At 59.5% G+C, this 12,768-nt stretch overlaps 2 protein-coding genes across 7 annotated transcripts in view; one reads left to right on the top strand and one right to left on the bottom strand.

Moving 5' to 3' along the window:
• The window catches only part of RNF123 (ring finger protein 123), a 27,258-nt gene extending 20,412 nt beyond the window's left edge, over positions 1-6,846 (bottom strand). The window contains exons 1-10 of the mRNA XM_023520566.1: positions 6,693-6,846; positions 5,087-5,204; positions 4,725-4,806; positions 1,999-2,078; positions 1,780-1,874; positions 1,326-1,380; positions 1,129-1,214; positions 772-858; positions 486-553; positions 4-308 (exon numbers count right to left, since the gene is read on the bottom strand). Coding sequence (XP_023376334.1) covers positions 4-308; positions 486-553; positions 772-858; positions 1,129-1,214; positions 1,326-1,380; positions 1,780-1,874; positions 1,999-2,078; positions 4,725-4,806; positions 5,087-5,168 — 940 coding nt within the window. The 5' untranslated portion in view covers positions 5,169-5,204; positions 6,693-6,846. The remainder of the gene's footprint in view (positions 1-3; positions 309-485; positions 554-771; positions 859-1,128; positions 1,215-1,325; positions 1,381-1,779; positions 1,875-1,998; positions 2,079-4,724; positions 4,807-5,086; positions 5,205-6,692) is intronic.
• A 90-nt stretch (positions 6,847-6,936) lies between these two features.
• Positions 6,937-12,273, top strand: MST1 (macrophage stimulating 1). Of its 6 annotated transcripts, XM_023520605.1 has the most exons (18): positions 6,937-7,733; positions 8,398-8,545; positions 8,625-8,737; positions 8,822-8,936; positions 9,021-9,157; positions 9,238-9,358; positions 9,481-9,599; positions 9,780-9,948; positions 10,090-10,220; positions 10,308-10,410; positions 10,524-10,660; positions 10,754-10,789; positions 10,877-10,997; positions 11,141-11,218; positions 11,349-11,495; positions 11,574-11,680; positions 11,784-11,914; positions 12,039-12,273. In XM_023520605.1, exons 1-18 carry the CDS (start codon positions 7,640-7,642, stop codon positions 12,198-12,200), a joined length of 2,169 nt encoding a protein of 722 aa, XP_023376373.1. In that variant the 5' UTR covers positions 6,937-7,639; the 3' UTR covers positions 12,201-12,273. The 6 variants fall into 6 exon arrangements, with proteins under 6 accessions (XP_023376373.1, XP_023376371.1, XP_023376372.1 ...); XM_023520603.1 differs by having other exon boundaries at positions 10,754-10,997; XM_023520604.1 differs by having other exon boundaries at positions 8,625-8,936.
• The last annotated feature ends 495 nt before the right edge of the window (positions 12,274-12,768 follow it).

The raw sequence follows: 12,768 nt of genomic DNA, 5'->3' as shown, positions 1-12,768 counted from the left end.
CACCACCCGACAAGGTTGTACAAGAGCTATTGTCCTTGGCACCCACCGAAGCCGTATCCTGCTTACTCCTCATGCAGCCTGGGCCCACCGCCAGCCCACAGAGCTCCTGAGGCAGGAAGTCCCCCTCTCGGCTTCCCCAAGACTTTCCAAGCAGCCCCACGGCCTTCTTCCCAAAAGGATATCGGAGAGGACGGCTGCCGAAGTTGAAGGCCACAGACTCCTTGAAGGAGAGGCTGATGGCTGGGAAGTAGGCCATGCCTGGGCCCCTGGATAAGTCCTCAAAGGCAGTGCCCAGTGACACACCATTCCTGGAGCAGAAGAGAGGACCTGTGAGCCAGTGCTAAGAAGGATGTGGCTGAAACAGGCCAGTGAGCAGGCCTCTGTTGGGGCCGTCCACCCTCAGGCTACCCCTCACAGGGGCTGGGAAACTGAGGGCAGCCTGGGGAGGTCAAGGCCAGGTCTATGGAGAGAGGCAGGAGACTCACAGGGAGAAGGACAGAGTGCCATCGTCCAGGTCGATCAGGCAGCTCACGATGTCCCCCGCTGCCCACGCCTGCCAGAGGAGGAGACCTCACATGCGCATAGAAGCCCAGCGCCTGCCCACTCTGCCCCCTGGGCTGTGTCTCCACTACCACTCAGGGGAGACTGGCCGTGAGCACAGAGGACCGGAGTCCCTGTCCCTTCCCTGGTGCCCTAGAGTCCCTCACGGGTGCCCAGTGGCTTCTGCCAAGCTGTGGGGAAGGACACGGGGCAGGTGGGCCTGGCTCTCACCTTGCCGTAATTCGTCGTGGTCACATTCCACTTGCGCACCCGGTTGCCATCGTAGGCATAGGAGTTGTGTGTGTCTCCAACTCCCTCCTGGGGAGGAAGGTCCGTGAGGCCTAGGGGAGGTGGGCAGGGGCCAGGGCAGAGCCCACCAGCCACCAACCTCAGACCCACATGGCTCCAGAGAAGGGGGCCGATGCTCTGATGGAAGGGCTGAGGGCTATTTTTGGGGGCTGGGTGGTCCTAGGGTGGGGCAGGACACTGCCAGAGGGCAGTCGGGTGAGGGTCTTGGGCAGACCCTCCATAGTCTGGGGGCTGCAGCAGCAGGTCTCCCTGGGAGGGCCGCTCCCCTCCCACACGAACCTCCTGATTGAAGCGGCAGTTGATGGTGCACCAGCCGATCTGCATGAGCCCCTGGGAGGAGATGAGCACCTCGTAGACCCATTTCCCTGGGAAAAGCCAAGTCAGGCCCAGCAGGTAAACGAAGATGGCCTCCGCCATCAGGCCTGGGTCCTTGAACCTCCCCCCACTCCCTGGGCCACAGCAGAGCACGGCCTCACCTTTGTACACGCACGTGGTAGAGCGGATAGTACCAAAGTTGCTGTGTCCAATCACCTGAGTGGAGAGCAGGGGTGGTGAATCTCTTCCCGGGCACACAGAGGGCCTCACCAAGTGGGGCCCCACTCCCCACTCAGCTCGCCTTGGCGGTGCGTGCCTGTCACGGCCAACACCACCCATGTCTGGACAGGACAGGAGGGCCTAGGCCTGTGGCAGCAGGGACTCTGGGTCAGGAGCATGATGGGAAGGGGTTCATGGCTATGTTGGGAAGAGCTTGGGGCTGGGGTCCCACCAAGAGGGTTTCAGGGCTACGTCAGGGGGGTTTCAGGGCCACATCAGCAGGGGTTTGTGGCTGTGACCCATCAAGGAAGGTAGACACCAGGGCTACACGAGGAGGAACTCGGGGCTGTGTTAGGAGGGCCTTGAACTGGGGCCCCGTGCCTTGCCCTCACTCACCCCCAGGAGATCATCATCCACCAGAAGAAGCCCCTCGAAGCCACCTGTGTGGTCCAGGACCACAGTGGATGGGCCGAGCCGCCCTTCGACCTGCCCTGAAGAGAGGAGAGGTGGGTGTGGGGTTGAGCAAGGCACAGGTGTGACAGAATACAGAACACACTGAGCTTACCAGGGAGTCCCCAGGGCCCCCCCAATCCCATTTCAGAAGCTGCTACATACCCTCACTCTCCTCATCCTCGTTGTCCACCTGTAACAGCTGGTCCAGATGCTCTGGGAGGTTCTGGAAGTTCAGGGGGGTCCTGGGGAGAGCGAGACGCTGCGAGGGGCCCAAAAGTCCTTCAAACCAGCCAGATGACACAAAACCCCTCTCCTACTCCCTTTCCCGAGCTTTGGCTGCTGAGGCTCCAAAGAAAGGGTTGTGTCTAGTCCTAGATTCTAGCATGCTGGAGGTCAGAAGACTAGATTATATGCTACACTAAAAATAAGGACTAGTCTAATCTGGTGCACCCCAGGACTGTTAAAATAGGAGGGACCTCTCTGAGCCTTAATTCCCTCATCTGCAGAAAGGAACAGTAGCTGTATGTCAGAGATGCTGTGAAGACTCCAGGGAATGATGCGCGCTCCCCGCATGTCCCCACAAGCTGCCTGCTCTTGAAGGTGGCTGTGTTGATTATGCCTGAGAGAGGAAAACTGGGAGAAATGCCAGTCCCTAAGGTAATCAGTACCAAGAACAGCTACTCCAGCCCTTGACCCCAGGCCTGTGGTTCCTCTGGGGGGCAGACTTCTAGTCTCTCCACCACCCAGCCAGGAAAGTCTGTTTGTTGAATTGGAGATGCCCTGGCAGTATGAAGGGCTCAGCCCTCTGAGCTTCTGGCTGGCTCTGTCCTGTACCTACCTGGATAGGCCAGTAGAGCACATGGACCACCTATCTGCCACATGCCCCAGCCAAAGGGGCTGGGAAAATCTGTCTGAGTGCTCCCCTCATCCTCCAAGCACACATAACCAGAGGAGAAAGGGCTCTGTCTAATCTTGGCCAGCTCTGCCCCTGAGTTCAGCTGCTAAGAATAGCAGGGAATGGGGTGGTGGAAACTAGCAAGGTTCAGCCAGAGCAGAGGCCCGATGCCCATCTGGATCCAGCCCACAGATGGCCGGCACCTGTTCTTCCACCTCTAATCCCAGCTCCTGCCCCATTCATCTGCCTAGAGCAGGATCTGGATGGGGAGGTAGATAGGCCAAAGCACCGACTGTCTTGCCAGGTAGCTTCTCCCACCCTGGCTCAGGGACTACATGCTCCCCTACTGTGAGCTACGACTGCCCCTGAGCTGCAAGAGGTGGAGATGCACGAAGCTTCCTCCCTACTCCTGCTGAGCTCTAGGCCAAGGCCAGGTGGTGGCCATACAGTGGGGTGCTCAGCCATTAGTGTTGAAGGCTGCAGCCAACCTCATCTCTGAATATCCCAAAGGTCCAGGGATAGCGGAGGCTTCCCCAACAGCGGTTCTTCCTGGCCCGCACTGGGGAGAGCGGCTCTAGTCCCACGCCTGCTCTCAAGAGCAGCTGCAGGGAGACTCTGCCTCCCTTAGTACCCGCAGGACTGCCATCTGGCCAACCCCAGCACTCGCCTGCCCTTTCTGGACTGTGCCAATCCCAGCCCGGGGTTCTCCATCCACACAACCACTGACTGATGGCCCTGCCACCTGCCCTCCTTCCTGGCAGCCACAGCACCAGCAGCAGCAGGACCATCTCTGGTGTCACATGAAATAGGGATCAGATGGCCCTGGGGACAGGCCAGGACCAGGCTTGGGGTGGAGGTGGACAGCAGCCCTCCAGAAGTAGGAACCCTGTGGCCACCACAGCCGCTTAAATGGAACAGGCAATAACGCTGCCCCCTGTGCCTGCCCAGAGAGCAGACTGTGACACAGAACAGCCGAGGCTGGCAAGGGGGCTGAGTGACAGGGACAGCTAGGCCTCACTGCAGGGAGGGAGAATTCGCACAACTCTTTGAAAAAGTAATTTAGTAAAAGTGACTGCAGTTCAAACACTTTAGCCACATGATTCCAAAATCCCTGGGCATCTTCACAACATTGTTTACAAAAACAAAAGCCCCTCCAAACCAGGGCATGGCTAAGGGCTGACCCCGGCCTGAAAAGATGCCCACCGGGGTACATTTGTAATGCAGAAAAACATTCAGGAGATACTGTTCGATGACAAAAATAGGATTTAAACATCTATGTACTTTTGGAGGGATATGTCCGTTATTTTGCTGGTACTGATGGTTTCACAGGTTATCTGTACTAAAACTCTTTGCATTGTACACTTGAAATATATGTGGTTTACTGTATGTCAATCATTCCTCAACAAAACTTTTTTTTTAAAGGACTGACGGTGACAAAAATTTTTTGATTAAAAAAAATTGTATACACCATAATCCAAACTACGTATGCTGAGATACACAGAAAAACATCATGCTTAAATTGTCATGTTAGAATACCACGACAGGTGTTTTTCCTTCTAAGTGTCTGTCAAAGTGCCCTTATAACTTTGATATGGACTAAACATAAACGCATTAAGCTTGCAAGGAAAAGAGGCTGCCGGGGTCTGTGCTTTATAGATTCAGGCAAAGGCTACGGAGGGCCGGTGTGAGCAGATACACAGGGGACCGATGCTGACCGTGGAGTAGGTATGAGGTGCTGCACTGAGCGTTGAACGTGCACAGCCCCCCTAAGCCCCACAACTCCCTCAGAGGAAGGTTCTGGCACTGCCAGGGAGAGGAAAAAGCGGTATCCAGAAGGCAAGCACTCTGGCGGGAGGTCTCACAGCCAGGAGTGGCAGAGTGAGAACGGAACCCACGTCAGCCTACCCAGAGCCCAGGCCCATTTCCCCACAGTGCAGCCTCCAGTCTCCAGTCTGGTCCCGCAGAGGGAGGAGGGTGACCCACCCAGCCATACCTGCTGGTGGCTACGGTGGACACATGGTCAGGAGAGAAGATGCGGTACAGGTAGTCATTCAGCAGCTTTTCGGGCACGATGCCTGGGCCGTAGGTCGGAAGGGAAAGAAGGGTCATGTGGTGAGTGCAGCTCTCAGCCTCTGCTGGCCCCAGAGGCCCCTGGTCCTAAGCCAGCCACAGGGGTCAGGAGGGCAGTCATGGTGGGTGCACTGCTCCATGGCGGCTGGTGGAGAAGAGCTGGCTGACAGGGACAGGGGTGCAGCGAGGCCTGAGGCTCACCAGACCGGGGCCTTTGACGCCTTTGTCTCTTCCTTCTCTTTTCCTCAACACAAGGTGCCTCCTCCCAGCCCTGCCCGTCCTTACCTGTGACCCTGGATTTCTCAGTGTCTGAGGTCAGCCTATAGCTCTTGCGGGAGAAAGACATGCCGGCCCCCTTGGACGCCATCCTTCATCTCTTGTGGGCAGCCGGTGGTCCTGGAGGCTGAGCCAGAGGCAGAGGCTATCTATTTGAAGCCCGCCAAGGGCTCCCACACTGACTTCAGTCCTGGGGTGGCAGGAACGCTTGGGAGCAGGTGAGGCCACATGCATGCACACTCATACACATATCAACCCAGGACGGAGAAAAGCAGGGGCTCCCAGCTTCTGGCACAGGGAAGGAAGGTTGGGTAGGGGCTCACGTGACAGGGCCCCACTGTGTCTCAGTGCTCAGCACAGGGCATATGTTTGCTGAACCCAACTAAATGCTCCAACTCTGGGAAAATCAGACCAAAGTATCCAAAGCGAGGGGCCGAGCAGCAGAGCCTCTGTATCCTTCTCAGTCGTAAGCTACACTGGTTCTAAGTCATATCCTACACTACACTGCCCCGAGTGTAGTCTACCATCCAAGGGCTTGGTGCCACCTCAGCTGCAGTCCCGCTGACGCCCAAGGCCAGGACCTCCTTCCCCAGTTTGAGAATCTTCCCTTCTCTCATCCGAAGGCCTGCTGGTTTTCTTGTTCACACTCACACTGCCTCCAACCCCTCTGGAGCACCGCCCTTGCCCAGTCCTCATCGCTGACCCTGTAGGTCTTCCCACCACTGTCCATCCCTAACCCGGGGGGGCTGCTACAGCTGCTTCAGAAGCTGCGCTAAGCTGCTGGTGCCAGCCTCACTGTCTAAAGCTGTGTTGTCCAACACAGTAGCCACTAGCCACATGTGGCTATTCAAATTTGAATTAAAGTTTAAAACAATTTTAAAGTCAATTTCTTAGTTATATTAGCCACATGTCAAGGATTCAGTGGCCACACGTGGCAAGTGTTTGCTGTCCCAGGCACGGAAAACATGGAACACTTCCATCGCCGCAGAAAGTTCTGGTAGAAAGCGCCCCTCTAGAGCCTTGCCCTCTAGCACTAGCTTAGACAGCACTCCCTTCTCCCTTATCTCTCCCCAAACAGGTCCTCTGCTCCCACCACACACCCTTGCCCATGCCCAGTCTGCACCACGCCTGTCCCTGCGGAAGGTGACTCCCGCCCTGCCGCCCACCGCGGGCCCTCCGCGGGCGTCCATGACCGCTGCCCCTCTCACACCAGAGCAGGTGCAGGGCAGATGAGACATGGTCATTCGTGTGATGGGCAAACCTTCCAGATATCCACTGTGTCAGGCGCTGAGGACCCGGGCGAGAGGCGGACCCTGACTTTGCTCAGGGGTTCCCTGCCACGTCGATCCCGCCCAGCCCCACCGAGAGATCCGGGCTCGGAGCAGAACCGACCCCATCTCGGAGCCCAAGGACGCGGAGGGCAGCGCATGTCTCCCCCAAGTCGCCTCCGCCCAACCCCAAGCTCCGGGGGATCCTCCAGGCCAGCTCCAGCCTGGAGCTCTGCATCACAGGCTGCGACCCCCGCGCGGCGAGTACTCTCGCACCGGACCGGCCCGGGCCGCGAGGGGAGCCGCGGGGACCCGCCCCGCTCGGAGCCGGGACGCCCCTCACTCACCCCCAGCCTCGGCAGCCGCGTCCAGGCTCACAACATCCGCCCAGCCTCTCAGCTACGGCGCCCGTCCGGGGTCAAACTGAGCGCCGCCGCGCACGCGCATTGGCCCGCACCGGCCTCCGCCAGGGGGCCCTCTCCGCCTCCGCCTCCGCCTCCGCCTCCGCCTCCGTCTCCGCCAGCCAGATTGTTCCCGGCCGCTGACTGGCCCGACCGCCCGACCGCCGAACCCCGCCTGCGCAGGAGGAGCTCTTTGCCCAACCCTGTCGGAACGCAATGTCCTAACTGGGAGCCCCAGGCCGCCTATCCCAACTCCTGCCCGTACTTGGAGGCCCGGCCCAGATGTCCCCTAAGGACGTCTGAAGGCCTCTCCTGTCAGGGTCCCTGCTACCTGTTATCCCCACATCCATTCAGACCAGACGCGCGTGCCCTTGCTCACCTTCCCTGGGATGGCACCTCTGGTGGGTCAAAGGCATCCTCTCCGGACTCTGCTCTCAGGGGCGTGGACTGCCTCCAACTGGGGCCGATAAGTCAGCAAAAGGGGCAGGCTGCCCTGTAGCTGGGGCAGGGAACATGCCCCACTTTCCTGGGGGAAACTGAGGCTCAGAAAGTTTTAATATCACCGCCTAGTGGCTGGAACCCAGGCCTCTGGCAGCAACCATGTCCATACTGCTCTTCTCTTCAGAGCAGCCCAGGTTGCAAGGGGGCTCCACCTCCACCCCAGAGCACCTCAAGAGTCCCCCATACACCTTTCCAATACCTGCTCCCTACATAGGAAGGCCTCTCATAGCTGTGCCAGAGTGAAGGCCCTTGTCCCTTACCCAGGGGGCCTGAGACCTGGCCCCACCCTCATTCCTGCCGCTGGGTCTCAGTCCAGGCCCCAGCAGGCCTGGAGTGGGGGTGTGGAGCCAGAGCCACCCAATCCCGTAGGGACAGGTTTCATAATTTCCCGGATGGGGTTGTGGTGGATCACAGTGCGGCCTCCAACCAGGAGGATGGGGTGGCTCCCACTCCTGCTCCTTCTGACGCAGTGCTCAGGGTCTCCTGGTGAGTGTTCCCCCAACCCCTACTGATCCCCATTTGCCTTCAGGAAGGGGTCAGCTCCAGGCCCATCCTGCTATTCAAGCCAGGAGCTAGCTCACTTTTCTACTGGGCATGGAGGAGTGAGTGATCTTGGCTTCTTGCATAGAGCTGGTGGCCCCAGGAATACAGATGAACACTGCCTTTCAGGCCCGCATTAGGACATCTGCTGTAGCATTAAGGCAGTGTCGCGATGGCACATATGCATGCACACATGCAGGCAGTTATCCTTCATGAGCCTGATCTAAGCCTCTACCTAGCATATGTCCTCATGCTGGTGAGAGACCAGACTTGGAGTTAGAATGCCTGGGTTGGGCCTCCGCCTGGGTAGTATGACAGCTCTGAGTCTTGGCATTCTTGGCTGAGAGATGAGATGAAACAAGTTCCAGAGGGCAGGCACCACCTCCCACTTCTCTCATAGAGAGTATGTTTTAGACCTGAGTCTGGTTGGTGCCTTGCCCACGAAATAGGCACTGCCTTGTCTGGCACTGCTTCTCCCACCCTGTACAGGGGTCTGACCCTTGAATGTATCCACAGAGTCCGTCCCAGAGCCTTGTAGCTTTGATCTCCTGAATGAATGAAGTGTGGATGTGCTGATATGTGTGAACTGACATGCATACCCACCATGCAGGGCAGCGCTCGCCTTTGAATGATTTCCAGGTGCTCCGGGGTACAGAGCTGCAACACCTGCTACACGCAAGGAGGCCTGAGCCTTGGCAAGAGGACGTGGCAGATGCCGAGGAGTGTGCAGGGCGTTGCAAGCCCCTACTGGACTGCAGGTGAGTGGTGACAGAACCTAAATAAGACCAGGAGCAGGGGAACCTGGGCGCTGGGTGACCCTGTGCCTCCTCTTCCCAGGGCTTTCCACTACAACGTGAGCAGCCATGGTTGCCAGTTGCTGCCATGGACCCAGAATTCACCGCACACTCAGCTGCAGCGTTCAGGGCGCTGCGATCTCTTCCAAAAGAAAGGTGAGTGGCTGCGGAGAAGGGCGTGCTGGGGATGGAGGTGCTGGGGGCCTCAGACTTTGCTGACCATGGGTCTTTTGCTCCCAGACTATGTGCGGACCTGCATTGTGGACAATGGGGTCGAATACCGGGGCACCGTAGCCATCACCACGGGTGGCCTACACTGCCAGCGCTGGAGCCACAGGTTCCCCAATGACCACAGGTGAGACAGACACCTCCCCTCCGTCCCTGCGTGGCGGGCGCCTGCCCCCCCAGCACGCACTGTATTGCAGCTCCCTGCACCTAGGTACCTGCCTACACTCCGGAACGGCTTGGAGAACAACTTCTGCCGCAACCCGGACGGAGACGCGGGAGGTCCGTGGTGTTACACGACAGACCCTGCCGTGCGCTTCCAGAGCTGCGGGATCAAGTCCTGCCGGGAGGGTAAGAGGCTACGGGTCGAGCCTGGAGTGGGAGGAGCATGGCCACACCCGTCCACGAACTCACTGGCCCTGTGTCTCCAGCCACTTGCTTTTGGTGCAATGGCGAAGATTACCGCGGCGCAGTGGATCGCACAGAGTCGGGACGCGAGTGTCAGCGCTGGGACCTGCAGCGCCCGCACCCGCACCCTTTTGAGCCCGGCAAGTACGCGTGGGAGGGCTGGGCGCCAGTGCGGCCGAGCTAAGGAAGGGGGCGGGGCCCGACATAAGGCAGTAGGTCAGGGACTGAGTGCCAGGGTCTTGTACACGCCCCGCTACCGCCCCCAGGTTCCTTGACAAACACCTGGACGACAACTATTGCCGGAATCCGGACGGCTCGGAGCGGCCTTGGTGCTATACCACAGACCCGCAAGTGGAGCGAGAGTTCTGCGACCTCCCCCGCTGCGGTAGGACTCGAGGACCTGGCCTGGGAGACGCCTGGAAAATGTGGGGGGCGTGGCCTCGCTGGAGCAAGGGGTGGGACTGGGCGTGATCCGTCTGGGGATCCGCGTGAGTGGGGCTCGGCCTGAGCCCCAGCCCGCGTCTCAGCTCCGGCTCGGCCTCCAACCGGCCTCGGTCCATCCAAGGGTCCGAGGTACAGCCAAGCCGCGAAGCCACGACGCTCAATTGCTTCCGCGGGAAGGGCGAGGGCTATCGGGGCACGGCCAACACCACCACCGCGGGAGTGCCCTGCCAGCGTTGGGACGCGCAGACCCCGCATCAGCATCGCTTCGCGCCAGAGAAATACGCGTGCAAGTGAGGTGGCGGGCAGTCTCTGGAGGCGTGCACCTGCGGGGTGGGCCCGGGGCGAAGCTTGGAGGAAGGCGGGGCCTGGGGTGGGGGCGGAGCCTGGGCTGGCAGGCTGGGACGCCTGCGCTGAGAGGAGCGCCTGCCCAGGGACCTTCGGGAGAACTTCTGTCGGAACCCCGACGGCTCGGAGGCGCCCTGGTGCTTCACATCGCGGCCTGGAATGCGGGTAGCGTTCTGCTACCAGATCCGGCGCTGTACCGACGACGTGCGGCCGAAGGGTAAGGCCCGGGGTGGGGCTGATGGTACCTAGCTGCAGGGCTGGGGGCGAGAACCTGCTGATGGCCGCCCCCATCCGCCCGCCGCAGAATGCTACCACGGCGCGGGGGAGAAGTACCGCGGCTCGATCAGCAAGACCCGCAAAGGCATCCCGTGCCAGCGCTGGTCCGCGGAGACGCCACACAAGTCTCTGTGAGTCTGTGGGCGCGCCAGGCCCCTCTTATGCGGCACGCCGGTGTCTTCTCCAACTGGAGCCCGGCGGAGCCTCGGGATTATCCTATGATTTTGCTCTCCCTCCTGCCTAGGTTCACGCCCATCTCCGCCCCACATGCTCAACTAGAGGAGAACTTCTGCCGGAACCCGGACGGAGATAGCCATGGGCCCTGGTGCTACACTACGGACCCGGGGACTCCATTCGACTACTGTGCACTGCGGCGCTGCGGTGAGCGCCGGTGACTCTCCCCCGAGGCCCCGCCCCCTGGCCTCTACTGCCGATGTCTGGATGTCTTAAGTTGGGTGAACTTGGCTCTTTCAGATGATGATCATCCACCGTCCATCCTGGAGCCCCCAGGTAGGGACTTGAGCCCAGGCGGGTCGGGGCCCTCTGTCCCTCATCTTCATACAGTCGGGGTTTCATCCAGCCCATGCTATCCCCCAGACAAGGTGCTGTTTGAGAAGTGTGGCAAGAGGGTGCCTCACCTGGACCAGCATAGCTCCAAGCTGCGTGTGGTGGGGGGCCAGCCTGGGAACTCACCCTGGACAGTCAGCTTGCGTAACCGGTGAGGCACAACTGCCTGTCTCCCCAAGAGAGGAGCTGATGCCAGTGGAGGGTGGGAATCTGTCCCTGTCCCTGGCCAAGAAATGGCAGGTCCAGCGTGTGTGCCAAGACTCACTGCTCCCTCTCTCATCCTTCGTTCTCCAGGCAGGGCCAGCATTTCTGTGGGGGGTCCCTAGTGAAGGAGCAGTGGGTGTTGACTGCACAGCAGTGCTTCTCCTCCTGGTGAGCTTCCCTTGGGTTTGGGGACCCGCCCAGTCCCACTCCCTGCCTTCACCTTCCCCAGGCCAGCCAGCAGTTGAGCCATGGGGCCGCAGACAGAGTCATGACTGACTTAACAGAGCTTCTCTCCCAGCCATATGTCTCTCTTGGGCTATGAGGTGTGGCTGGGCACCATGTTCCAGAACCCGCAGCCCGGGGAGCCAGGCCTGCAGCGGGTCTCAGTGGCCAAGATGGTGTGTGGGCCTTCAGGCTCCCAGCTTGCTCTGCTCAAGCTGGAGAGGTGTGTGACCATTCAAGAGGGTGAGCTGGGGCTGGGCCTTGTGGCCTCATGGCCTGAGTGCCCTCATTCTTGCTAAAGACCTGTGACCCTGAACCAGTATGTGGCCCTGATCTGCTTGCCCCCTGAGCGGTATGTGGTGCCTCCAGAGACCAAGTGTGAGATTGCAGGCTGGGGTGAGAGCAAAGGTAAGAGCACAGTGTAGAGGCATGGACCGCTGCAGTCCAGGGGGCCCAGCCCTGGGTCCTACCCAAACGCCCACCCCTCCTTCCCATTCCCTTCACGGTACAGAGAACTCGGTCCTAAACGTGGCATCGCTGAACGTCATCTCCAATCAGGAATGCAATATCAAGCACCGCGGACGCGTCCGTGAGAGCGAGATGTGCACAAAGGCACTGCTGGCCCCTGCGGGTGCCTGTGAGGTCAGCGGCAGGGCCCCTGGCCAGCCTAGGGAGGGTGTGGGAAGCTGAAAATGTCATACTTCATCCCCGAGGGAGCTAGTCCTTGCCATGGCCCAGGCATCTCACCAGTTTTCCCACCTACCAGGGTGACTACGGGGGCCCACTTGCCTGCTTTACCCATGACTGCTGGGTCCTGGAGGGAATCATAATCCCCAACCGAGTGTGTGCACGGCCCCGCTGGCCAGCCGTCTTCACGCGTGTCTCTGTGTTTGTGGACTGGATCCACAAGGTCATGCGGCTGAGCTAGGCCCGGCCTCAATCCCATGCTCCTCGGGAAGGACAAGGCTTCCTGTCAGACATAAAGGCACCTTTCCTCTCTATGCCTGTGCAGGGTGCTTCTTAGCTTCTGTTTCTAGGGAATGAATTGGCAACTCCTTACTAGGGCCTGGGTGGCCTGAGCCCTGAGCAACCTGGGCTGAGCAATCTGACCCTTAGGACAACCTTAGCCTGTGGGTGCTGTGGGAGAGCAGGACCTCACTAGTTCCCTACATAAACTGTGGGGAGAGGGGTGGTGTAGGGCAGGGTGGTTTCTAACAGAAGGGGCTGCAGGAGAGGGATCTAGCCTGGGGGAGTCCCAGTTGGCCAGGAAAGGTTGCGGCTGAAATTCTCACCGTCTCTTCCCTTCTCACACTGGATGTAGATTCCGTCCTTATGGCTACCACACCCAGGGCCAATGGTCTGTAAACCCCAAGGATGGGGCTGGGATTAGGAATGGCTTGGCACGGAAGTACCAGCAGGAACCAGACTCTGTCCTCATTTATTATAACCAGATAGCCCACATTTCTCTTTTCACCCATCCATGGACTCCTGAGCCC

This window comes from Pteropus vampyrus, unplaced genomic scaffold, assembly GCF_000151845.1.
Source record: "Pteropus vampyrus isolate Shadow unplaced genomic scaffold, Pvam_2.0 Scaffold271, whole genome shotgun sequence".
NCBI classification, from domain to species: domain Eukaryota; kingdom Metazoa; phylum Chordata; class Mammalia; order Chiroptera; family Pteropodidae; genus Pteropus; species Pteropus vampyrus.
This window is presented reverse-complemented; position numbering and strand designations above follow the sequence as displayed.